Source organism: Thunnus albacares, chromosome 7 (assembly GCF_914725855.1).
Source record: "Thunnus albacares chromosome 7, fThuAlb1.1, whole genome shotgun sequence".
NCBI lineage: Eukaryota > Metazoa > Chordata > Actinopteri > Scombriformes > Scombridae > Thunnus > Thunnus albacares.
Window position 1 is genome coordinate 20,778,967 of NC_058112.1, and position 27,087 is coordinate 20,806,053.

Genomic DNA, 27,087 nt, shown 5'->3' on the forward strand with positions numbered 1-27,087 from the left:
GATATTTTCCTCTCAGCTTCACTATCAACAACAGAGAGAGCTTCTTCTCCAATTCCACCAGAAGCAGAATAGTCCATCATGTCCTGCAGCGCACTAAGTATGAGGACGGAAAATCAAAGATGGGTATGGCATGGTATTCGCTTTTACCTCTCTGTGCTCCTCGCATACTAAATAATATCTCTAGCAGGGGATTCCCACGCTCATTTATATCTAAAAATGTACATATATCCACTATAAATACCTATTTAAGACAATTTATTCATAGTAAGAGGCCAGAGTCTACATATTTTATATACAGGCACAAAGAAAATGTAATGTAATGGCTTTATTAAGCAGCAACTTTAGTATTAAACCTTACAGAATCAGCCCTAAATAATAAATACCAATTAGTGAAAAAGGAATAAAGGACATGCAGTAATTTCAATAAAACATATAGACAATTCTGTCTTTGTGTTTTTCTGCCTATTAGTTGTGTTTGTTATGTCACTATTAAAAACATTAGAGGCAGTAGTGAAAGAGACTTTTTAGATTTAGCTGTTATTTTGATGTCAGAGTGATAGCAGGGTAGAGGGGAGAATTATGTCTTTGTTGTTTTGCTGTGGGATGATTAAAATGTGGGCTGCCGCTGAGCTGTTGGTATCGTCCAACATGTGGCTGATCCCTCCTTTCCTCTCCTTCTGGCTGTTTTTTTGTTTTTTTTGTTGTTGTTTTTTGGTATCAGCAGCTAACTCTCCGTCCACTCCCACTCTGCTATTTTGTCTGACTGCTGCTGACATGTTTTGCTGATTAAAGTTTCACCTTGAAGGGCTTGGACGGATTTCACATTAATATTTTAATACTGTTGACCACTCTACTTTCCAACAAATTAGATGAGCTCCACCACAAGAGTGGAAAATCCTTCTCAAATCCGCCCCTCCCTGCTCCTGCTCTCCCTATCTACCGTTTCAGTCAAAGGGATGACAATGCAAATGAATGTGAAAAATAACATTTCGATCATTACCACTTCGCTCAGTATCTGCAGCCAATAATGTTAGAAGCAATTCAGTCATTTACTTGTGATTTAGAAAATAATTTACAACCTGCATAAATGATGGGCACAAAGTAATCCAGCAGGGTTTTTTTCAAGTCCCGGCAGCTATTTAAAATTCTTACCTGAGTGTTTTAAAGCCTCTAATGCACTCGTCTAATGCAGCTTGTCAGTTACATAATGCAGTAAATTGTTTTGACTGTAGAAGAATGGGTTTAAATGAGTCTGACAGTGGACTCATCTCTCAATTATGACTGCAACTGAATTTTTAATGTGTTGTCCTTGTGCTAGTCTAGCTGTTATATGTGCATCTTTTGACATGGTATGCTTTATGCTACTCTAGGTATCAACCGATTATTGGGCAACAACACATATGAAGCTGCATTTCCTCCACATGAGGTAAGAGGATTTTTATTTGACAGATAAAAATTGAATTTGGACCCTTTCCTTATGCAGCATGCAAAAATTAGAAGCTAGAGAGAAGACTTTAAGTGGACAATCCTTTATTGAACAGGCCTGGAGAAAATTTAGACGAAGTTCTGAGAAATACAGGGCCGTACAAAAGTTATATAGCATGCTTGCACCTTTTTCCCTCCACCAATAACATTTTAGATACTGTCTCTTGTCTATATTTGGTTGAACACCTGGTCAAAACTGGTAAAAAAAAAAAAAAAAACAGATGTGTTGGAGATAGGAAAAAGACACACAAAGCCCGAAAATGAAAGCCCCCTTTAACTATGTGGTACGTGTGTATTGATCGCCTCCAGGAAGACTTACAACTGTGTGCTGGCCCCCCGTCCACAATTTGCACCAAGAAGGGAGAATAGCACACAGGCCTCATAAATTCCTGAATGCCCAGTGTCTTATCAAGATTGAACTTGCTTGTTATTTTCCAAACCTTTCCATCATCATTTGTGCTGAAAAGCTGCAGAGGTTCACAAACTGTCAAACTTCACAGCTTCTCCTGTAATGTGGATGGCTCTGCTCTTTTGTCTTGTCAGGGCGGGTACAAGAGCAGACATCCTATCAAGACGCACGGTGCCGAGAACCACAGGCACCTTCTGTATGAGCGCTGGGCTCGCTGGGGAATCTGGTACAAATACCAGCCTCTGGACCTCATCAGGTAATCAGCGTCAGAGCAGGTGACACAGCGTCATGAGCTGTTTTGGGATGTTTGCATGAGCACTAGTGTCCTGGTTGTGAACCTCATTCTGTCTTTAATCATATTCAAGATGTTTTAAAGTTTAAATAGAACATAGAGTAACCCAGTTGTTAGTCTCCTTGTGTGCACTGCCTCATTATAAAGTTGGCCAGGTTCTTATCAGTCTTCTGTGTGAACAGGCTCGTTTATCATTCCTCGACAACCTCTATGTCTGTTATTTCTGAACTGATTATTTTTAACAGTTGAGTATGAACCCACATTGGTTTACAACTGTTTTGCACTGTTGTATTTTAGCACTGTCTGCTGTCTTTTCTGTTCTCATGTCACAAGTAAAGGAAGATGAGAGTGACAACTGATTCTCTATGTACCCTCAACTTTGACCACATCTAACTCATTTCTTCCAACAACATTATCATCATTTTTTTTACTTGTGTAATAGTTTGACATACTGGAAATTGTGCTTATTAACTTTTTTTGCAGAAATTTAGATAAGGAGCATATCACTCTCAAGTCTGAGTGAGTATGGAGCTAGAGCCAGGAGGCAACTAGCTTAGTTTAGCATGACAGGAAGATAGATTCATAGACAGGAAACGAAAGGAACTCCCTCTAAAATCAATAAAACAGTCATTTTAACATTTTAATGTGTTTGTTCAGATTAAACAAACAAGATACAACATGTAAATTAGTGAGTTTTAGAGGTGCTAGTAGGCAGATTTTTGAACCTTGGAGACAGCCGGGCTAGCTGTTACAGTTTTTTATGATAAGCCAATCTAGTTGTCCCTTAGCTGCTCCATAACACACAGACACGAGAGTGTTATCAATCTCCTGCTCTAACACTTGCCAAGAAAGTGTATTTTCCAAAATATCAAACTGTCAAACTCAAGTTTCTGGTTTATTTTGGAACACTGCAGTGACCACATTCAGGAAACTGAGGATATTCAGATTATTTACTGTTTGCATTTGTAATCATCGAAACCCAGTAGGGTTATGAAATATGACAATATATAACCAGTGACGTTCAAAGAGAAATTTGTTTCATCTCAGGGGTAATACTTTACTTTAAGGCCCTCTATTTAGCATTTATAAACAGTATATAAACAGTTAATAAATGGTTTTTAATACAATATAATGCAGTTTTTAGCAGATAAAGAGTACCAGTCAAAAGTTTGGACACACTTTCTCATTCCCTTGAATGTGTGTGTCCAAACTTTTGACTGGTGCTTTAAGTGTTAATTAATGTATTTGTCAACAACTTTAACTCCCATCCATGCATAGAGGCTGAAATATAACCAGATTCTGAAATGTTACCAATATCTCTGGTTGTATTGTGAGTTATGTTGCAAATCAATAAGCAAAACTGATTTTAGCATTAATCTGACAAAGTACATTGATTTTTCATGTGTTTAATTCACTGATTTATCAGATTTTCATATCTGGCTAATTTATCTACATGTTATGATAGTTTCTCAATTGAATTTTCTAGACATTATATCCCAATGTATGTGTTACTGTACATATTCTGTAATGGTAGATTTTATTCATATAATTGACTACATTTACCTACACAAAATATTCCGGTTTTAGCCCTTATTCTGAAAAAAACAATATTCCAACCAAGCTGTTTACATGGCTAATGAGAATGAATATTCCACCTATATTCCCGTTTACATGCAGAGGGTTTTCAGGGTTTCCGTCTGCTCCAGTGGGAACGAGAATCACAATATCTCCGCAGGCAGTAAACCAGCGAGTTGAATTACATTAGTGAGCTGCTGTCTGACATTTATAAGTGATATTGATATGACTGATATTATAAATTTATAGTTACAGGCACATCTAGTACCTAAGTTGTCCCCGATGTTTGCTATGCTGCTGAGTGTTTTGCTGCATCACACCGAGTCGTCACTGTCAGTCTGTGGCTTCATGTCAACATAATAACCAAACCCCTCCATCCCTGTCGAGAGGAAGGCACACTCTGTTTTTCCAGCCGGCATTGAATAGCTCTCCACTCTCCTCTGTCTGCCTTCTCCATATGTCATTTTGCCTGCACAGGGGTAAACAGGCAAGAGGCCTTGTGTCACAAACTGTGGTAAAAACCCCATGTCCAAAGAATGCTCCTAAAACCAGAATCATATCGGCATATCCTGCATGTCTTAATCGGAAAATGCTACATTTGGAATTAGGCCTAATTCTGAATATTCAAACAGAATACACTGTTTACATATTGTGATAGTCGGGATAATAGTGGAATATTAGTGTGCATGTAAATGTAGTAAATGATAGAGATCCCTTCTACGTATAAGCACTTATTCTGGTTTGAGAAACCATGTAAATATACATAATTAAGACTTGTTGACACTCTTTTTCTCGGCCATGTTGCTGATACCATGTTGCGTACACTCCTGGGAGTTACTGGATACCGGTAATTGCTACTGAACGGCTTCACTGGAGCAGTTGTAAAATAAGTGTCTTGCTCAAGGGCACCTTGACAGCTGTGGTTTAGGAAGCACAGGGAGTTATTGATTCATTTCCTACCACAGCATTATGCTGAATGACCTTTAAGTCCAGCAGCCTCCCTATCCATTAGGCCACCACGACCACCTCACAGTACATTATCACACCCGCAACGTCACTTTTAATGAATCAATGAACATAAATGACCATTTTAAATTAACAGTTGACACCTTTGACCTCTCTGTCTCTCTCTCAGGCGGTACTTTGGTGAGAAAATCGGTCTTTACTTTGCGTGGTTGGGCTGGTACACCGGCATGTTGATCCCTGCTGCCCTGGTTGGTGTTTTTGTCTTCCTCTATGGCCTCTTCACCATGGACTCAAGCCAAGTCAGGTCAGTTCACACAACATGCATACCGTACGAAGATAGTGCACACACTCTGTTGCATTGAAATGAATGTAAGTCATCATTTAAAACACTCTTGATTCATTGCCTCATCAGCAAAGAGATTTGTGAAGCCAATACTACCATCATGTGTCCAATGTGTGAGGAAAACTGCGAGCCGTGGACACTGAGTGACAGTTGTGTCTATGCAAAGGTCAGTGCAGCTCTGATATTCACCTGTAGTCTCATATTTACAGTATGTTAGACTTTCTCATTAGAGACTCGTCAAGTTGTAATTTGACTTTGGGTGTGTTTTTGGGTATATTAAATTGAATAATGTTTCTGAAACCTGTTTAATTCAGCTTTTTATTGAAAATATTTAAACCAAAATCAAAAGTGCTTATTTTCTTTCTTGATAAGATTGATAAGCTAAGAAGAGAAGACAAGATAAGAAGTTAAATCTCTTATATTTGTCTGTTAAGTATAAAGATACAGCCAGGAGATGGTTAGCTTGTATTAGCATAAAGATTGGAAACAGGGGGAAACAGCTGGCCCGGCTCTGTCCAAAAGTAACAAAATACACCAACCAGCACCTCATTAACACATTACCCATACAAAACCAAAATGTGAAAATGACCCATTGTGGTTTCACAGGGGGTTAAGAGGTCTCACACAAATTCCCCTGAAATCCACAGTTTGTTGTTCTTATACTTTGGTTTTCGTATTGATTAAATACACAAGATATATTGTGTTCATTTGTGTGCTAATAGGATTGTGTCACTTTTGAAGCTGTTTCCCTCTTTTTCCTGTCTTTGTGCTAAGCTAAGCTAACCACCTGCTGGCTGTAGCTTCATATTTACTATACAGACATGAAAGTGGTATTAAAGTATCAGTCATCTATCTCTCTGCAAGAATTCCCAAAAATGTCAAACTATTCCTTTAAGAAATACCCCAAACTTGTGGATGAGAAACTCCAAAGTATGTAGCAGATTATCACAAAGTCATGAAGTGTTATTTGAAAAAAAGTGAAAAGAAAATATGTCAAAATAATAAATCTGTTTCATCAGTGAAGCCACTATTTCTGGAAGCACTACACTTTCAGAGCAGCCTTTCATGTGTTTCTAGGTGACCCGTCTGTTTGACAACGGCGGCACTGTGTTCTTTGCTATCTTCATGGCTATTTGGGGTAAGTGGAGGCTGTTTATGTTTGTTCATTTTTATGAGTTTGAGAATGCTTATATTACATGAAATATGTTCTCCTCTTGATACAAACCCTCCTGGAATTCAAATCTATTTATACAGTAGTGCTCTTGCTTCCACTCTCTACTCAACTCCTCCAAACACATTAAGCTTTCCACCTGAGAATTCAACATGGTACACACTCACTGCAGTGCAAACACATGAGATCTTCACACTGTAATACATTCGTCAGCGAATAAATCATGGTCAGGTTTCTCAGATTCACTGTATGCACTTACACTGCCAGTTCTGTCTTGGTGTAATTAGTCAGATAATTAAACATTTCTCCAGAGGGAGATAGTATCATTCAGCTTTCAGGGTTGTAGAATTACACCATGATAGTGGGTTATTACAGCTATGTTTTCACAATTTGTAATGTATACTTTGAGCGTTACTCTGCAAGGTCTTGGCCCAGATCCATCTTTCTGCCAGCGTGGTAAATAATCACCTGTGCCAGAAGGGAACACTTGACACATTGTGTTCTGTGTTTGGGGTAAATGAAGGCCAAAGAGATCCAGAGAGTCAGGGGAAGTCCGGCCTCGCTGACAGTGGTCTGCAGCTCTCAATCCTGCATGAAGGCTTTTGGCAATTTGGACCAAAGTAGCAGTGTTGTGCCACTGAGTGCATTCTGGGTCTGCTGAGTGTGTGTGTGTGTGTGTGTGTGTGTGTGAGAGAGAGAGACAGAGATGAAAAATTGGTTAGCCCAAGGGACCGAATGTAGGCATCTGAAAAGGCGGCTTTTCTCTCTCTTTAAACAAAAGTGGGTCATGCTATATTAAACTTCAACATCTTTAACAGCAGTGAAAGTTGTTCTGACTGAGGTTTCACATTCTAGTGCTTTTTCAGGCTATTATTCCTTTCCCAAATGTATCTTTATCGCTCGAATCATTTTGTTTTCACTTAAATGTATTACACACAAAAAAAACCACATAATGCATAACAGAAACACATACAAATAAGAGCTCTGTGATAATGTATATAATAATAATGTCCGTTGTTTTGCTACAATATCACACATGATGACCAGAGGTCAGTGTAATATTACACTACTGAATCAGTAGTGTAATATTACTGTATGCTGTCCATTTTACATCATATACTGTATCATAATACTGTTCTTTTCCTCTGACTTTGAGGTCCATCCATCACTGTCTCTGCGCTAATGCTACTGGGACAAATTCTTTTCACATATATTGAAGTACATTTATGATGCCTCTGAGAGGTACATGCCATGCAGCATTTATAAAAGCCTTTTTTTCTGGTGTTATGCATCTGAAAGAATACACAAAAAGTCTTGATGGAAAAAAACACAGTCCAGAACAAAGGAAACAGTGCCCCCAGACTGAATTCTGCCCACAGAAAGCTTTACTTTTGAAGATACAATTTGGGGCGCAAGTAAAGCCTGTTTGCTGTTGCCACGTTTCCTTAACTTCACCCCAAAATGAAGTAGTGTGTGAACTGATGGCTGTGATCAGCTTCAATAACAGGTCACACACGTCACTGCAGCCTGTATTTCAGTCAGGATGTCTGACTGTGATGTGTTGTTTGGCTCTCCAGTATACAGCCCCCTGCAGTCACATAATTATCAATCAGACTTTATATTACATATTAAAGTTGATCAATAATGTGATTGATTCCCGATCCCCGCTGCAGCCACAGTATTCCTTGAGTTCTGGAAACGGAGGAGGGCAGAACTGACTTACGACTGGGATCTCATTGATTGGGAGGAGGAAGAGGTAAGTCAGCAATATCCTCAGACAGATCAGGTTTGATTTCATTTCATTGCCTCATATAATATCTGCCTTTGTTCATGCACTACGTCTTCTAAATTTGACACCGCTTACATGATATTGCCTGATCATGTAGAAGCGGCTGTAGTTCAATAGTTCATACAGGATTATGTGTTGTTAATCAGGAGGAGCTGAGGCCTCAATTTGAAGCCAAGTACTCCAGGATGGAGAGAGTCAACCCCATCTCTGGCAAGCCTGAGCCTTTTCAGCCCTTCTCAGACAAACTCAGCCGGCTCATGGTGTCTGTGTCCGGAATATTCTTCATGGTAAACCCTTTGATCTTTGAATAATCTGCCCTTTTGGGATTCAGGCTCAGAGAGAGATCTAGTTATATTTTTGTGCCACCTCTAGAGTGGTGTGATGTGCCAGTTGTGGCGTATCATCTCCCCCTTCTGGACAAATGTTGTATTTAGATGAAATAGTGGATTTGGCCTCTCTGGTGCCCTAATTTATCCTGTTTTTGATGATTTTTTTTGATTATCTTTATTGTGAATTGCTTCTTAGTCAATAGGTTGTCCTTTTTATACCATACAAGTGTTTACTATAAGATAAGATAAAACCTCTGCAGCCTAAACTCAAGTGTTCTTAAGCACAGTGCTCACCACAGTTTTTAAACTCATATATCATCCCCTCCTTTGTGCTTCCTTCTCCCTCATCCTCGCATAGATTTCCCTTGTTCTGACAGCCGTGTTTGCTGTGGTGGTTTTCCGTCTCATCGCGATGGAGAAGTTTGCTTCCTTCAACTGGTATTTTGTGAGGAAGAACTGGCAGTTTGCCACCTCTGGCACTGGTGTCTGCATCAACTTTGTGATCATCATGTCTCTCAATGTGGTGGGTGTCTGAACAAGCATCATCTGGCTCGTTTACATATTCTGTCCAATGAATGTTTCATGAAACATTTATTTAGAACTTTGTTCCAGGAACTATCACATCCACAGCCAAAAAGATATACGGTTTTCATCTGTTGAGATTCCTGTTTGCACTTTGCCTCTCATTACACTCACTCCCACTTACCTTCCCTTTTGATACTTATGAGTACTATCTTCTCATCAGGTGTATGAAAAGGTGGCTTATCTGCTGACAAATTTAGGTAAGCACTGCCAACATGCTGCATGCATTTCATTCCATCATTATCTCTTGCTTCTCAGATGGTTGGCAAACATTTATTTTCTCCCTCGTCCATCCTTTTCTCCCCCTTCAGAGCACCCACGGACGGAGTCTGAGTGGGAGAACAGCTTTGCTCTGAAGATGTTCCTGTTCCAGTTTGTAAATCTGAACAGTTCCACGTTCTACATCGCTTTCTTTCTCGGGAGGTAGGCCAGCTGCCATGAACACTACAGTTCTTGTTTACAGTGAATTTAATGAGGGATCATGCAAAGATGTTTTATTTCAACCTCCCATGTCATGACATCTGCCAAGACTCCTTCCCTTTCCCTCCTCAGTGTATACCTCATGTGTCAGCATTTGTAAAATACTGCCTTGCTTAGAAATGTGACCAAGCTGTAGCTTTATTGGACATAATTAGCATCTTTAAGTGTGTTTTTTTCCTGCTTTATTAGCTTTTCTATGATTGAATTTGCCGCTAATGTTGCCAATCTCAATCTGTTCAGGTTTGCTGGCAGGCCTGGAAAATACAATAAACTCTTTAATCGATGGAGACTGGAGGAGGTGAGTGCAATTAGGCATTACTATAAGTGGGTAATTATTTCAGCAATGACTTCTGTTTTAAGATATATTTAGAATCTTCAAGTAATTCATCTTTCTAATGATCCGCCTGTATTTGACTATGTGAACCATTAATCTCCCACATAATTACTAGGATTTTCAATTTTAATGATCAAAAAACAGAATGGGATAAAGTGTGTCCTAGGATTTGCTCAGGGCTTTGAATTATTGGGCATGAAATATGGATGTTACAGTATTTTTTATTTAAATGTTTTTTCCTCAGTGTCACCCGAGCGGCTGTTTGATTGATCTGTGCCTGCAAATGGGAGTCATCATGTTCTTCAAACAAATCTGGAACAACTTCATGGAGCTCGGTTATCCGTAAGTAATATGAAATTATAATATTGTGGTTCTTTCTCTGAAAAACATTATAAATTCCATATTCAATCATTAATGCTGCAAATTCAAGTGACTGGCATTTTACAAACCTTATGTAATTTCTGTATAGTTTTTTTTGTCCTCGTCACTCATTACCATATGAAAAGGCTTTTCTCCTGGAGAAACACATCAAATCCTCTTGTGCGGGGCTTAGTAAAAGGGTTCCTGCAGCGCACAGTGCATTGTCAGAAATAATTACTTTGATATGACAGTTAGCTACTTACTATACTTTCAGTTTGCTGCAGAACTGGTGGTCTCGTAGGAAGATGAAGAAAGGAGGTGGTGGAGGTCTGAATGTAGAGAATAAAAGCCAGCTTCCACAGTGGGACAAAGACTGGAATTTGCAGCCGATGAACGCTCACGGGCTGGTGGACGAATACCTCGAAATGGGTAAAACATTATACTCCTTTGAAGTTGTTTTTGACATTTTGACTTTACCTGAAGCAGAAAGGAATCCATGTAAATCGTGGCTGACTCGCTGACATTGTTTGTGCCAGTGTTTCAGACGTACATCCTCTGAAGTTCATCCAAACCATTCTTTCCTCTGCAGTTCTGCAGTTTGGCTTCACCACCATCTTTGTAGCGGCATTCCCGTTGGCTCCCCTTCTGGCTCTGCTCAACAACATCATTGAGATTCGTCTTGACGCCTACAAGTTTGTCACTCAGTGGAGGAGACCCATGCCTGCCCGAGCCACTGACATAGGTCAGCATGACCTCTGAACACCCCTCACACATCCTCAGTGCCTCTCACACAGTGTTTTTTTCTATTTTTGGATCCAAGCCACATTGTTCCAACAGTAAAATGTTGCGGAAACCACAATTTTCCATCCAATGGAGATAGATGTGTTTCCATATGCTATGCTTCTGTAGTGCCATATGTTGCACCTCAGATCCCACCAGCCCATATGATTACAAACACCACCCTCCAACTGCCATGTAATATATGACTAAATGTGTCTTGTGGCATGTTGCCCTTTAATTAAAGGAAAAATCCACCCTGAAATATTTAGAAATTCCTCAGCTGTAATGATCATATTATGTGTCAGTCGCAAAGAATCAAAGAGCAAAGTGTCTTTGTAGGTTTAGCATTTAAAGATGGCATTTACAGATCATACAGAGAATAATGAAGACAGGCAGAGAGACATTTCTTTTCCTGTCTGAAGCCTTAATCGACCGTAATGTAATGCAGTGACATCACAGAATACTCCCTGGAATGTGCTAAATCTCACAAATAAGTGTCTCATGACGTTAGTAGGATTTGAAAGGGCAGAATTTTCCTTTTAAGTTATGATCTTTATCCTGATGCACTTGAATGTTTCACCAATAAAATCTTTAGTGAGCCACATAGAACAAAAGTCACACTTGTACTTTGTACTTTGTAAAGACATGCAGGTTTATAGATCACTCATTCTTCTGTCTTTTTTACACAGCTTTAAAGTACTGAAAATGTGTATTTTTTTCTCTGTCTTGGCTTTCAGGTATCTGGCACGGGATCCTCGAAGGTATCGGCGTGTTGGCAGTCATCACCAACGCCTTCGTCATTGCCATCACCTCAGACTACATCCCCCGCTTTGTTTACGCCTTCAAATATGGTCCATGTGTAGACAAGGGACACCACCATCAGGATAAGTAAGCAATAAAATCAGCATGGAAGCACTAAATATATCCGATAGAGTGTGCCTGTGTTATGGACTGAAAGCTTCTCTTTTTGCTCGCAGGTGTTTGCGAGGCTACATGAACAGCAGCCTGTCTGTGTTTGACATGGGCGAGTTGAACAGCAACCAGTCTAGATACTGCAGGTACAGAGACTACAGAGCACCGCCCTGGAGCACGGTGCCCTACGAGTTCACCCTTCAGTTCTGGCACGTCTTGGCTGCCAGGCTGGCCTTCATCATTGTATTTGAGGTCTGTCAGCTCTTCGCATTCATTTTCTTTTGTGTGTGTACCAGAAAGGCAAGCAGCTAATCCCTGTATGTCTCCTCAGGTCTGTGTATTTGCAGAATTTTCTGTAGATTTATTTGTTGTTTTTCTTTTGAAATCAATCATTTATGTACTATCATTGTTAAATGAAAACCTCACAAGCCAGTTTTGGTGATTTCCATACTTCAATAGAAGGATTATGTCCTCCTGCAGTAGGCTGAGAAATCTCAACCACTTCTACCACAGCCCACAAAATAAACTTAATTTACATGGAGGTCCAGCTGAAAAAACATGTTTCCTCTCTCTCCTCGTGAAAAGGAGAAGCAAGATTTTCACCTGACAATAGTGAGAAAAAGTGACATACAGTATATCTATAAAACAGTGTAGGACTTATAAAGTACTTTAGTGCAATTCACACAGCAATTACCTTTGCATGCTCAGTGAATTATGCAGCAAATACTGGAAACTAAAGTGAAGTGCGTGAGCTCTCTAGAAAGTAACTAATAAATGATTCATGCTTTCCACAGCACCTGGTGTTTGGGATTAAGTCCTTCATTGCGTACCTCATCCCGGACATGCCAAAGGATCTCTGCGATCGTATGAGGAGGGAAAAGTACCTGATGCAAGAGATGATGTACGAAGCAGAGCTGGAGCACCTGCAGAAGGAGAGGAAGAAGAACGGACGGCGTTATCACCACGAGTGGCCTTAGCTTAACCAACACATCTCCACTACACGCCGCACAGCCCTCAACACACAGGCACTGCCTCCCCTGCCTGCTTATTTATGTATTTTAGCTTTGAGAGTCTAGCTTCACTCAGCTGATTCTGTACACCAAAGACACCCTCTTCAGTAATGAGATCCTCCCCCCCAAACCTGTCTGGCTTCAGCCCAAGCTCTAATCCTGACCGCTCCCTGGCCATCTGCTCCACGTCCAGTGTTTCTGCTACTCTTGGATTCTGACTCTGACCCTTTCCGTCCCATCCCGCCCCGATCCCTCACCTGGCTTCACCCAGCAGGTTGCCCTTTGGTCTATGCTTGTGTCATGGCTTCACTGGGGAAACGTGTGCAATTGTAATGTTTACTATGCAGATCAAGGGCTGCAGATTACCACTCACCTTCGTCACCCATCCTGCACTCTGTGTGGCAGCTAGCACTCTGCTTTGACTCTCCAGTCTGATGCAGCTCGCAGCATGGCCATGTTTATTCTCCTATGAGCATCAGCAGAGACACTGTTTTAACGGTTATGTGACAGAGCTACTGTACTGTGGCTTTTAATAGCGTTTCTCGTTGCAAAAGTGATTCTGGTGATGTGGCTACCAAATACAACAGACAGTGTTCACGCAAAGCGACTGTATATTGCCCTCGAAGCATGCTGATTAATATTTGCAGCCATTTTGTAGACTGCAAAGAAAAAAAAAACAAATGAAAACAACAGCACTCATTATGGAGGATGTTAGCATCCATTCAGTACATTTGACAAAGAATTCTCTGTGAAACCATATAAAGTGCATGGTAATATTGTTTTGTACCTTTTGATAGAAAAAGACCCCGTCTTGATGCCTGGTTCACGTGTGTCTGTACTCAGTGTGAGCTGTGTGTTAATCTGTCTGTGATACTGCTGAGCTTGACTGTCCTGAGTTGAGGAAATGTGAACTTAGTTGCGATTTGATTGTGCCTACAGTTGTGCCCACCACAATTGTGTCACCAACATCACGTGTGCCTGTTTGTGCTGCACGTGCTTTTTCAAGTGCAAGAAATATTCTCTCTCCTTGTCCTGTTGTCTGATCTGCTGTAAACTCTCTGAACTCTCCTGTACGGATTTGTTTTGGATGTGAGTCACACCGCAGTACCTACTCCGGTCTCAGCTAATGGCCCTGAAACACGTCGACGGTATATGTTGTAACGTGACTCCCATCATGAACAATGTATACACTCGCACGCAGGAGCCGCAAATCTGCTCTTCCGTTCTGCGCTCGCAGCCTGTTTTTCATTTGCTGTTGGAAGCTCTGAAGCGTGGTTGAAACTTGGATCACTTAGACATACCTGTGGCTTGGATGTTCAGTTTGCAAAGAACATCCATCCACTGTTCCTCAGTCACAGAGCATATTAACATAGTCACACTTCACTTCTAGTCCTTTAGCACACAGCAGTCAGATGCGGTTTCGGCTGCATTCTGACCTTTGTCGATGTAAAATTGAGAATTTTGGTTGCAGAGCCGAGACATTGCCTTTCATTGTGGCCAGTTCTGATGTCGTGGATTAGAGCAGCATGTTTTTTTGCCCAATGAGAACTCAGGAAAACAGGCAGCATGAGCGACGCATCCATCTGTGAGGCCGAGTCAGAACCATTTCCTGTTCCATTCATGTTGAGATGGAGAGTTATGGAGTGTGTAGAGTGAAAAGTGTTGATGAGGCGGTTTTGGTGGGTGATGATGAGAACGTTAATGTTGGTACAGGTCATGTTGATCATATGATGGTAAATAAGATTCCAAGTTAACCATATTATGCACATTAAGTGTGAAAGTTAGACGAATCTAACAAATGAAGGTGAAGAATATCACTATCCTGAATGCATTGCACAACACTGAATAACTTATTCTACATTTTACATAATTTAAAATGTGTTGACTGATTTATTGATTTCTTTTGCTGTTCTTGTATATACATTTAAAGTGATGTTTTTGATACTTTTTATTTTGTGCTACCGGAGTTCACCTGTTTTCACCCTCAGATAGACAATGTCGCATCCACATTTCTCAGGTGTCTTCTGAATGTTTGCAGATGATCAACTTTTTATCATATTTTCTAAAATGCAATCAAAGTTATCCTGCATTTTTAGACATATATATTTTTGCACTGCAGTGCATTTGCATGAGTATAATGCACACTCACAGTTTAAAGCATGTTTTTTTTTCTGCATATTCACACAGTATGTTATAGCAGATACAATTATACAATTCATTATGGAGACGTATGATGCCGGCTGTTAGTTAAAAAATAATGATGCTATCAGGTCATAATGTTCAATCTAATAATTCATAATCAAGCCATTTGTCTCCTTTGATTGACAAGAGAGTGAGAGATACTTGTTTTTAAATATTATTCCAATACGTAAGAAACTAGTCCAGGTCTTCAGATATCTTCCCTGCTATGTGAACATTGAAAATCTATGCATGTTGTTATCCTTGAGTGCTACATTTATTTTGAACAGATGCAGATGTAAATGTACTGGTACATTCGTACTGTAGAGTATGCATGACTTAACACCTGCTTTGAGCAGAGCTAACTTCTGTAAAGTTGTTAACAGCGTCTGAAACATATCACACACCCCCCTTTTTTCAGTGTTGGCATATGTTTCCCGATGTGGCAGAGTTTTATACTGTAAGAGCATTTTCTAAATAATAGCTCGAACTCTAGACTGATAAATATAATCCGTCCTCAACAGAATTTCAAGGAGAGCCTGATAAAACAAAACGTGCAAATCCTCAGACTTGCTTGTTTGAACACTCAACCGGGAATTAGAATTATGTTTACCCCCTAACATCTGACGTGTTTAATCTAATAGGATAGAGATAATAGGGGTAGTTTTATGAATGAATCAGGTGACCTTTGATGTTTGACTTGCCCAGCTACTAACAGTTTTCAGACAGATCTTTCTCCTGTTATTTTCTCTTCTCTGAGAACATCAGTTCACCTTCTCACAAATACAAATGCTGCACAGTGGTGGAAAGATGTTCCTCATGCCTTCTACTGTTGGCAATAGCACAATATGGGTATTGTATAATAAGTAATAATGGCATGACCTTGCACATCTTTGAAAATATTAGCAGTCTAGTGGGGGATTAAGCTTTCTGTTCTATGCTTTGCATCCTAATAGGATTGTGCTTGAGCAAGTGATGTACTTGACGTGGAAGCACAGCAACGTTAGACCATAGATTTAACTGTACAATAGGATGGTATCAGTTGTGACATGAAGTGTATCAATAACATTGTTTACTTCGTTCCTGTTTACATGTAAAAACATATTGAAATGTATAAAAATAATGTAACATAAAATAATTTGGATATCACTCTTTTCTGTAATAAATCATGGATTGTATCTTTTAAATCTAATCTGCTCTCTTCATTTTGTTTCTGTTTTGTATAAAAACAGCCTCTGGGCCCAGATATCAAATTCAAGACTATCCAAGTTTAGCTGAATTTGCTTATGGAACAAACTCGAGCGCAGCAGAATGCAGAGATTGTTTTCTTTTTTCCCCTGCTATTATCACAAACCACAAATCTACTTGCCAAAGAGCGTTCATATAACACATTGTTAAGAAGATTGTGTCTCTATGACCAAACCCGCTATTTGAGTATTGTAGGATTTTCCCACTACGTTATGAATGTTAGCTGCCACTGCTGCTCAGCCTTCACTTCTAACTGCTTTTCCGTTTGTGTCATGTCGATTAACGCTGGCCTTCAATTTTTTTTTTTTTTACAGTGAAATCTAAACACTCCAGAAGATTTTGTTTTAGTTTGAGCTGTGATGACAGATGTTTCATTATTTTATCATTTCCTATGATCTATCTAACCATTGGACACCACACAAACATTTTTCCTTTACCTCGTTGACCAGAAGTAACAGAGGTTAAACACTGGCCTGAAAAGCAGCGGTTTCACGAGAAAAACAGCAGTTCGGAAATGGCTTTTTTATGCATTTCTGTCTTGTATTGCCTCCATCTACCATATAAATGTAAATGTTGTGTGCCACTGGAAAACTTTGAGGGATGCTGAGGATGCAGATCTGTGGGCAGGAGTCCATGCAAAAATGATAGTGTGTATTAAAACAAATAATAAAACAGGGGGAAAAACATAACACTTAAAATTGAAGCAAGCTGCCACCTACTCTCCTACACTGGCAGAAGTGCTCAGAGCCTTTTCTAAAGTAGAAATAGAGCACTGTAGAAATACGCCATTACAAAGTAAAAGATCTGCTTTATGAATTCCCTCTGTGTTGCCGAGGAAGACTTCCTGTAGAGGGCTTAGAGATAATTTACCTCTTACGTAACCCAAAATCCTACGAGGTAAAAGTCAGCAAAATGTATCATTGTATGAAAGGTAAAAGTTCTTGCTTTATGGAAAAAATGGATCCGTGACTGATATATTATTATATAACATGTTATTAGATTAATCCCGATGCATCAACGGGAAAGTAGCATTTTAATGTTGTACTTGGTTGAGGGTGAGCTAGTTTTGGCTACTTCATATATAGCTCAGTAGTTTAGTTCCCTCTGATGTGTCACAAGAGAATGAGGAGTCTTGAGATGACTAATGGGGTGGGAAAGAAAACAAGCTCTATACAAAGATTTGTAATTTTTTTTTCTTTTCTCTAAACTTCCCTTTATTGCAACATTTTGGATAATTGTATCTCTTTGTCCCTTACCAACTACTAAATATACTGCTTTTTCAAGGGGTCACAAGCCAAAAAGGTTTCATCTTTAATATTGCATTGTATTTTATAAGCTTGTCATGTGTTTTTATGGCGGATCTTAATCTTAGAGGTAACCAGTATAACTGTATAGCTGTTAAATAAATGAAGTGGAGTAAAAAGTACAATATTTCCCTGTGGAATTTAGTTAATGGAAATACTCAAGAAAAGTATAAGTACCTTAAAATTGTACTTCAGTACAATACTTGAGTAAATGTACTTTCTACCACTGCCATGTGACTGGCCTTTACCGTCTCAGCTTCACCTCACTGGAACCTGCCATCTACTCAGGTTACAACAGGGTGAACATGACCAATACAAAGCTTTCAAAAAATACACAATAACAGACAAAGCATTAAAATACGATTCCACTGTCACTGCTAATCTTCACACTTTATGGGCACACACACACTGACACACACACACACACACACACAGCTATAAGTGCACCAACATTAATAGAAAGTAATTTACTACAGAAGAATTTTATACTTCATTCCACAACTTGACAATGTCTGATCATTCACTGCTTAGAGCACCTAATGACACATTCCTGTTTTCATTATCACCGATGAAGCAGATGATCTTCATACACACAAAAAACAAACAACATAAATGAAACTACACAACGTAAACATGCGTTCGATTTGTTTAACCTGACCTGAGATAAATTCATGGATTAACTGAGACATGGGACTGAAATGAATGAATTAACACATGTTGAAAATAGGACCTAGTGAAAGGGGATGGACGCAGCCTTTTGAAATATCTGCTTGTTACAAAAAGAAAGATGCTCTGGTTCAACACAAACTTTATTCTCCAGCACCGTTTCACATTGTTCCATCAGTTTGTGGAGTTTTCTTCAGGCCACCAAAGTTGCTTACTTTAAGATCAAGGAACTTGTGGGTCTGTCTACCAATAAAACAGAAGCAGCATTATTCATATTGTGAGTCAAGCATTTTTCCAGAGCAGACATAACTACATAACCACAGCATCATATATCAGTGCTTTAACCACTTTCCCTCTCCGACAGCCTGCAGCCATTAGTTCTTGGTCTCTTTGAGCACCTCCAGGTGACTGATGTTATTCATACAGCACAGATTTACAGCACAGGTTAGGAAGGTAATCACTGGGCCAGTGGAGGCTGCGGCCATAAATCCAGCTGCACTGAGGTGTAAACAGGAAAGGGAGCCAAGGATGACCAGCAGGGGACAAAGGAGTCACGACACTGATGTCCACAAATCATAAGTGCTCTCTGCTAGCTGGGTTCAGGAAACTGTTTCCAGCATTACAGAAGGAGTGTTTACTGCCCCATAAAGTTAGCGTGTATTTATTTTAGGAGATCTGTTTTCAAGATCAAACCAACCAAATATGTTAACTAAACACTAATTCATTTGAGTGGTTGAAGAGTTTTTAAACATTCAAAATGGATCCTTGTTTACAGTTGAAATTCTTATCAGCATATTGAATTTGAATGTAGTCTTAGTGCTCATCATGCACTCGTATCTATCCAATAAGATGAGTTTTAAGCATTTGAACTGAAAGCACACCTGGAAAATGAATTTTGTCAGGCAATCAGCATGCATAAAACGAAAGATCTGTCTTTGAAGTTTTCACATTTAAATTCATTCAGCAACTTAATTTTTCATGCAGAGCAGGAAAAAGAAAAAAAACAGCTTGGAGCTTTAATCGTAAACTAAAATATGAGCTTGAAATAAAAACACAAATGAGCCTCCAAGCTCACAGTATGCACTGTTGTACACATTTAACACCTGTTATTTTAATCATAGTGTGAGTTACTAAAAAACATTTAAGTCAAAAGTTATTAGTCTAAGGCCATTCCCTATGAAATAATGACATATTATGCAGAATTTCTAACCACAGCGCTGTGTATTTCAAGCAATAAAAATGTATAAAAATCTTATATTTTTTCTATAATGCATTTTGCACAGCAGCTGGAGAAGATAGCAGTGCATCAGGCATAATGGTACAGCTGGGTGACAGAGGGGTGAGATTCATATATGAAGCATGAGTAACAGGAGTGACAGATGAGTTAACCTGAGTTAAGTCCGCTGCACACAGAAGCAGCAGCCCCCAAATTACTTTGCGGAGCTGGATGGATGACAGTGCTGACACCTGCGTAGAGGGTCAAGGTAAACCTGCTATCAAACCTCCTGCAGCACCAGGACACAAGTGATCAGAGTCAGTTTGATTCATTCTGCACAAACTATATATTATCTACTAATAAATGATCATCACCATCAATTCTATTCATATTATTAGTGTCATTATTATTGGCTGTAGAAGAGTATTTGAATGTTGGCATGCTGTAGAATTTATATAAAAGAAAGCATAATATTGTATAAGTTATGTACACGTGTGCCTTTGTAAACCATAAATATTGTTTTTCATTTACTTGTACAATTTTTCCTCCCATGTAAGATGCAGCCACTGACACTAAAGTGACAAGTCCAACATCCACCATCTTGTCCTCTCATGTAGAAATGTGTTCACAATTTTTCAAGACTATCTTAAAAAAAAAAAGGTTTGCACAAGAAGAATGCATTGTTAGAGGAGACAACATACTGCTGCACAAAACAGTATGATGAACAGAGTGAGGAGGCTATTAAATCTAAACAAACATCATATCTTTCTGAGATTGTCTAAGGGTCCTTAATGTAGACAAACAAGTCCTCTGTTTGTATTTAGTGTCAGTGGGGGAGCAGAATCTGGTATGTCTCTCAGTCTAATAGGAGCTATATCTCTGGATTATCAGTTGATTGAAAACAAACTGTAGATGTACCTCCACTGGAGAGGGTCCAACACACATATTATCTCTCAGAGGTGGGGTCACAGCCGAGGGAAGAGGTTATTCATCATCAACATTATTTCATTTAATACCACTAGGATGGTAGTGACGGTAAATACAACCCTCATAAACCCACTTTCGCTTTTACATATAAATTTATAACCTATAGTGGATTCATTTTTTTCCCAAAGGATTCGTGACCTCATTCCTTTTAAACAATGGTGAGTGTGTGGGGTAATGAAAAGTGTCATCATTCAGCTGTGGTTTAGCTACATGTGTAGGAAGAGAGAGCGAAAAAGACTGCTGTGCTGTGGTTATAATAACCATAGTAGGTGAAAGATAGCACACTATGATCTTGTGGCTGCATTGCATAATGGTCTGTTGAGGCTTCTAACAGTGGAATGATTACGCCCTCTGCTTCAATGGATTCCTCCCTGTGTGATTGTTGAATGTCAGTGAATTTGTTTACTTAGATACAGCTGATGAATGGCTCATTTGAGTATTATATGCACATAGAGGCACATATATCACCTAGCTCTGTGCAACCCTGCAAAATTTGATTGCACATAACGTGCAGGTGGCACTACAACATGAAAATTTTAAATCACCATCATGGATTTGACACAATTTTTGTAAAATTCATCCTCATAATAAACTCAAACATGGTCACCATTAGCCATTAGCCAGCATTACTGTTGTTTTGCTACAGCTCTGGATCTACATAGAATAGCAAGAGTCTACAGATGCTCTGTGAGGCTGCGCCTAGTCAAAGCAGTGGTTTTAGGTACATGCTCATGTCAGCATGCTAATATGATCACAATAACAATGCTAACATGCTGATGTTGAATAAGTATATTAACCATGTTCACAATCTTAGTTAGCGTGTTAGCATGCTAACATGCAGCACTAAACACAAAGTACAGTTGAGGCTCAGGAATGTCATTCATTTTGTAGGGATTTGGATTTAAGCCAGTACTGGACAAACTGCAATTTTGACCTGATGGTGCGACAGGAAAAAATTAAGGCATACCCAAAGTTATAAATCAACTTGAGGGGGGTATAAACGTTTGTACCAAATTAAATGGAAATCCATCCAATAGTTGAGGGCAGAGATTTTGTTCAAAAGGACAATGTCAACATCATAGTGGTGCTAAAGGAAAAGCCAGGGAATCACCAAAGTCATCTAGGAACCATATGGGCTCGAGTGAAAACTTTGACCTACTGGTGACGCTACAGAAAAAGTCAAAGGATCACCAAAGTCATTAGGATTCATCCTTTGGGTGGCACAAACGCCTGTACAAAGTTCCATAGCAATCTATCAAACATTTGTTGAGATATTTCAGTCTGTACCAAGCATACAGCCATACCACTAGCATAGCTAAAAATTCACTTTAACATTTTACATGATCGCAATAACAAACCTGGTGATTGTTCACTGGCATATGTGCTCTCTGGGTGCTTTTTTAATTGATTGTTATTTTAGCAGTAGACATTAAAATTTCTTCAAGACCTGGTTTCAATGAAAGGCTATATGAATAACTAGCTCCACTGCTAATAACTGTCTAAAAACTTCTCTCATGTGAATTATAAAGTAACAATTCTTCTGGTTGACATCTGATGAGCATGAGGTTATTAACATCACAGAGACTATATGAGTCAGCCGCCTGCCTCTGCAGCCTCCCACGCAGCCTGCAGGCCCTCGACCCTCCTGCTCCCACAGATCATCACTGTGAGGAAACCCATCACCACCATCTGAAATGCATCTGTCCAAACTACAGCCCTCAGACCTCAGTACACACATGCATGCCCTATCTCTGTCTCTCACACACATACACACAAACACACAGACACAACATTATACAGTAGAGAGGATCAACAAGAACATCCCTTCTACTCCACTAAATTATATTTGTTGGTACATCTGTTGCTACATCTGCTTTCAGGCAGCTTTTCCCTGCAGTGCCCTGCTCTGCCTTGGCGAGCTGGTCAGTTTACTCTATCAGTGTTTATGTTAAGAGACACTGTATTTATTCAGGTGTTTCACTTAAGAAGAAACAGAAAGGCTGCACGCCAAGAGGCATGTCTTTGCTTGTATCCTTCACCCTACAGCGTGTTCAGCGGTACAACAGTGATTTTCAAACAGCTCTTTTTTTTCGAGAAGCTCAAAACAAAACACACTCATTTATGGGGTTTTTCATTTGTTTAAACTTCAAAATCATTGTCACAACTTTATATTGACCGCAGTGCTGTGGTGCAGTGATGACATGACTTACAGATGCCATGACTGATATTTTTTTCACCCTTTTGTCACCCCTTAGTGACTCAGATTGAGAGTGAGTCATGACCCAGATTGTGGCAAAAATAGTGGCCAAGAATTTTAGTAAGTCTATAGGGAGAATGAATAGGTCTGCAGTAATAAAAATCTAATTAAATATTTACAGAGTGGCACTGAGTAATATTCTAGTCAATATTTTTTTATACTAACAATGGCAATATAATGTGAATTAGGTCATTTATAGTGATGAACCCACAGAGAATTATCACCAGACTCTGCAGTTCCCCTCAGCTCTACAGAGCGTTTGAGCATCTTTTAGCTCGTTGTTTTGATTTCACCGATTCTCACTGCTCTCATTGACATCATTTCCAGAAGCAGCAGGCAGCTATTTCAGCAAAACAAACTGATAAAAACCCAGTGTTCGCTATCTGCCCCAAATGGTAGACAGACAAAAATGAGCAACCACTCAGTGAACAAAGTGTAGCATTTAGCAGCTGAAGAGCCAGATGTTTCCATCAGGAGGCCAAAACAGAAAACAAAATGAGGGTAAATTTTGGACTTACATTCACCACATGGCCCGAAACATGACTAAAGCTAAAGTATCTGTATCTGCTAGATGTGTAAATAGGTAACTGATTTCTAACACATTTGGCATGTCGACTTTCTAAGATGTTAATGCATTTACACCTTTACTTGTTTTGCTGCCAAGTGGCAAACGAAAATAAATGATAAGTGTTTGAAATACAGCTCAGAGTGTACAAATGACTTGAATGATGTTCAAAAGCCCTCACTCAGCAGTGTTTATTTAACATTTCTAAGATAGTTTTGAAAAGCCAGCTAAAAGCCAAATTCCAATCCCTCAATATTTGATTACTCTAAATGGTCATTGAAAATCCACAACAAAACAAAACAGAACACTGATTAAAATTGCTGTGTGAAGTGATTTCAATTCAATTCAATTTTATTTATGTAACGCCAAATCCTAACAAAAGTTATCTCGGGGCACTTTTTACATAGAGCAAGTCTAAACCGTACTCTTTAAATTACAGAAACCCAAGCACCTAGTGACAGCAGCAAGGATGAAAAAAAGGAGTTGAACCTTGCGTGAGGGTGTCACGCCTGCTGCTTCATCTCCACAATCATCTGCATTTGATTAAGCAGTCTGTTTGTCCGTTCACTCACGTCCCCTGTCATTTCAGTTCCTGATGGGACTTTTTCAGACATTGTGACATGACAAACCAGGTAGACCATAAGTGAAATTAACAACATCAATAAAGGCTGCACTTCACTTGGCACACTGACTCACTATCAATTACACCTGCTATGACAAGTAAAGAATGTGTGCTGTATAAAGCTCCCAGTATGTAACTATATTTGCCAATATGCCCCAGTTTTCTGCCGGATTGACTAAAATGCATCAGTGTTCCCACCTTGTTTTCTTGTATCTGCCTATCTGTTTTTTGAATCTTCAATCCCAGCAAGTTTTTGGACTTTTGTGTGTCTGCTTGATCCCTTTTGGTTTTGTTTGCCACTGCTGACGGCCTACCTGTTGCCAGCTCATACCCTTCCTATCAACAAAGTAAAGACTGCTTTTATCCTACTGCTCCTGTCTGCTGAGTCTACATGTGGGTCTCAATCCAAAATTGTTAGAGGAAAGAAAGATACACAGCAACTTCTGCATACAGACACTGAAATACAGGTCTGTCATATATCATTATTCCTAAAACTTTCTTCCCATTTGCAGGATGCTGTGCAGCAACAAAAACATTAACCCCCTGCAGCTCCACATACCGTATGGGATATGGGTAGATGGATCATCAAACAGAAGAAAAAAATATTTCCATTTCCAGCCCTGTGTTTACAGCTCACCATATGTTTCCAGTTTGTGCGCGTATTCCTGACATGCTGAAAGCCGTATCTGAGACCACCCTGTGATGATGTAATTATCCAAGACAGGATACGCAGCAGAGGGGATCGTAGCCCAGGGGACCCTCTCTCGATGCAGTAATATAATCACCTGACTGAAGTCATCAGAGTGAACACTAAATACACTCTCACAGTCTGGGAATCCAATAGAAATGCTTCAACTGTAAACTCTTTTTTAGGGATAACTATAAGATTGATTAGAAACTGAAAAAATCAATTTATTTTTCCTTTGACAATATATATTTTTGTACTGTAGTTTATTTGGCCATATTCTTGATTGTTTTTCTTTAACTAGTAGGGAAGTTTTATTTATTTTTTTGTTCTATTTTGAGATCAGTGCTCTAGTCACCACTTGTATGGTGATTCTGCGTCATCGGAATTTTACTTGATTTATCAAAAGCGTTTGACACTATTGACTTTGAAATTCTTCTTAGCAAACTACAATATTATGGTGTCAGAGGCACAGCACTCAGTTGGTTTGAAAGCTGTATGTATGGGAGGAAGTAATATGTATATGTAAATGTTCACAAATCTCAAAGTAAAACCATCAAATGTGGTGTCCCTCAGGGATCCATTTTAGGGCTGCTCCTCTTCATTCTGTATATTAATGATTTTGCGAATTCCTCTAGCATTTTACATAAAGTATTATTTGCTGATGATACACATTAATTCTTATCACACAAAAATCTCAATGATCTGCAAAATATTCTAAATGAGCAACTGGTTAAGGTGAATGGTTTAAATGTAATATATTATCCTTAAATATAAGCAAGACAAACCTTTCACTCCAATAGAAATCAAAATAATGTTGAACATGTTTGTATCAAAATAAACAGTTGGGTTATTGAGAGAGTAAAGTCCATCAAATTCCAGATGTTCCTTCATACTGATGAATTTTTAAACTTTAAGGGCCATATCAATGAACTGACGAAAAAATTTGAGGCTTTGAGGTCTCAAATTGAGGCTTTTTCTTCCACTTGAAGCACTTCTAACCATGAAAATTACTGTAATGTTATATGGTGCAATACTTTTCCTAGTTATCTTGAGAAACTACAGATTTTACTGAGGAAAGTTGTACGTGCCATGTCACGGTCATAGGTAAATGCTCCCACTGACTCTGTTTTCCACGGCCACAGTCTTCTGAAGCTCACTAGATGTAATATCTTTCCAATGCTTGTATAATGTATAATGGTTGATCTGTGCTCAATGACAGACTTTGTGACCTTATTCCGACTTATCTTCCCTCGTATACATACATATAAGACTAGAAAAAAGCATCTTATAAAGGGTAAGAAACATACAAGCTTCAGTGTGGTTTGCAGATGTCCGCAGGTGTGGTATGAGCTTGGTAACGCTATAAAAATGTCATCATCTGTGTCTGTTTTCAAAAAGAGCTTAAGGCAGCAGTTGCTACTAAAATATGATGAAGCTAGAATACCCTGAATGGCTGGGGAGGTCTAAACTAGTTATTCCACTCTGAAATCCATTTAAGCTGTACTGTTATTTCCACTTGCCATATGTCTCTATTTATTGTATCTTACCTATTAAATCAATATTTAGACAGATGGAATAAATGTCCTGGGAGCATTTTGTAATACTTTTTAGTTTCTTAGCTTAGTCTTAGGTGTTTTGTAGGTTGTAAATGATACTGTATAATACATGCACATTTTAAATCTAGAGAACATGTTAGTAAACACATATTTTAAATACTATCTGCTTAGTGTCTGGGCCCCTATTCTCAAGCTTCAGATAGCTTATCAGGATGTCCCATTTCACATATCACCATTATGTCTTATATGATTGTAATTTAGGTGATTTGTGAATAAAGTGAACTGAACTGAACAGATCTGTAGGCTTGAGACTTGAACTCGAGTCAGAATTAAGCCACAGAACTGGTATTGGGACTTGCCTCCTGTGTGTAGAAATGATTATAAGCAGGCCTTAAACATGTATTATGTTTGCCCTGTGCACTAAAAGGACTTAGTTGTGCTATGTAAAATATAACTTTCAAAGGAAACATAACACATTATAAAGAAAATGTTAAAAATGCTATTTTATCGGTCAGCATTGGGAGACCTTGAAAGACAACAATCTTGACTTGAAATTTGCATATAAAGACTTCTGTTAGACTAGAAACATGACAACTGCGAGTTCTCTCAAAACACTCAAAAACAGCTCGGGATATTGCATTGTAGTGTGAAATGTAAATTAATATACTGTATGTTTTTGTATTTTGACTGACATTAGGGTTTTTTTAAGCTCTGAAAAGGTTTCAGAGACTGAAGAGACAGATTAAATGCAAATATAGCTGCTGGTTATTAATAGAATGTAACTGAATGACAGAGACAAAATAAAAAAATCCCACTTTAAATCCAAACTCTACACATTGTTTAACATATGATCTAATTGCTCTTGTATGAATTAAAGGAAGAGCAGCAGGCTCATGACTCTGCACTTCCACTGTGTGGTTGGACTGGTCGGGGGACTCCAGGGGCCCTCCTGACTTTAACAGGCAGTCTGTGCCTTTTAGGTG

The 27,087-nt window shown here is 39.0% G+C and overlaps 1 protein-coding gene across 3 annotated transcripts in view; it reads left to right on the plus strand.

Annotated features, from left to right (window-relative positions):
• The window catches only part of ano3 (anoctamin 3), a 34,530-nt gene extending 18,352 nt beyond the window's left edge, over nt 1–16,178 (plus strand). For all 3 annotated transcript variants that reach the window (XM_044356887.1, XM_044356890.1, XM_044356889.1), the window contains exons 8-25: nt 17–123; nt 1,371–1,426; nt 2,029–2,150; nt 4,897–5,031; nt 5,140–5,236; nt 6,148–6,208; nt 7,915–7,997; nt 8,177–8,317; nt 8,718–8,882; nt 9,105–9,141; nt 9,253–9,364; nt 9,662–9,719; nt 10,000–10,097; nt 10,390–10,544; nt 10,705–10,857; nt 11,633–11,783; nt 11,873–12,059; nt 12,602–16,178. In XM_044356887.1, the coding sequence (XP_044212822.1) occupies nt 17–123; nt 1,371–1,426; nt 2,029–2,150; nt 4,897–5,031; nt 5,140–5,236; nt 6,148–6,208; nt 7,915–7,997; nt 8,177–8,317; nt 8,718–8,882; nt 9,105–9,141; nt 9,253–9,364; nt 9,662–9,719; nt 10,000–10,097; nt 10,390–10,544; nt 10,705–10,857; nt 11,633–11,783; nt 11,873–12,059; nt 12,602–12,784 (2,101 nt within the window). In that variant the 3' untranslated portion in view covers nt 12,785–16,178. The remainder of the gene's footprint in view (nt 1–16; nt 124–1,370; nt 1,427–2,028; nt 2,151–4,896; nt 5,032–5,139; nt 5,237–6,147; nt 6,209–7,914; nt 7,998–8,176; nt 8,318–8,717; nt 8,883–9,104; nt 9,142–9,252; nt 9,365–9,661; nt 9,720–9,999; nt 10,098–10,389; nt 10,545–10,704; nt 10,858–11,632; nt 11,784–11,872; nt 12,060–12,601) is intronic.
• The last annotated feature ends 10,909 nt before the right edge of the window (nt 16,179–27,087 follow it).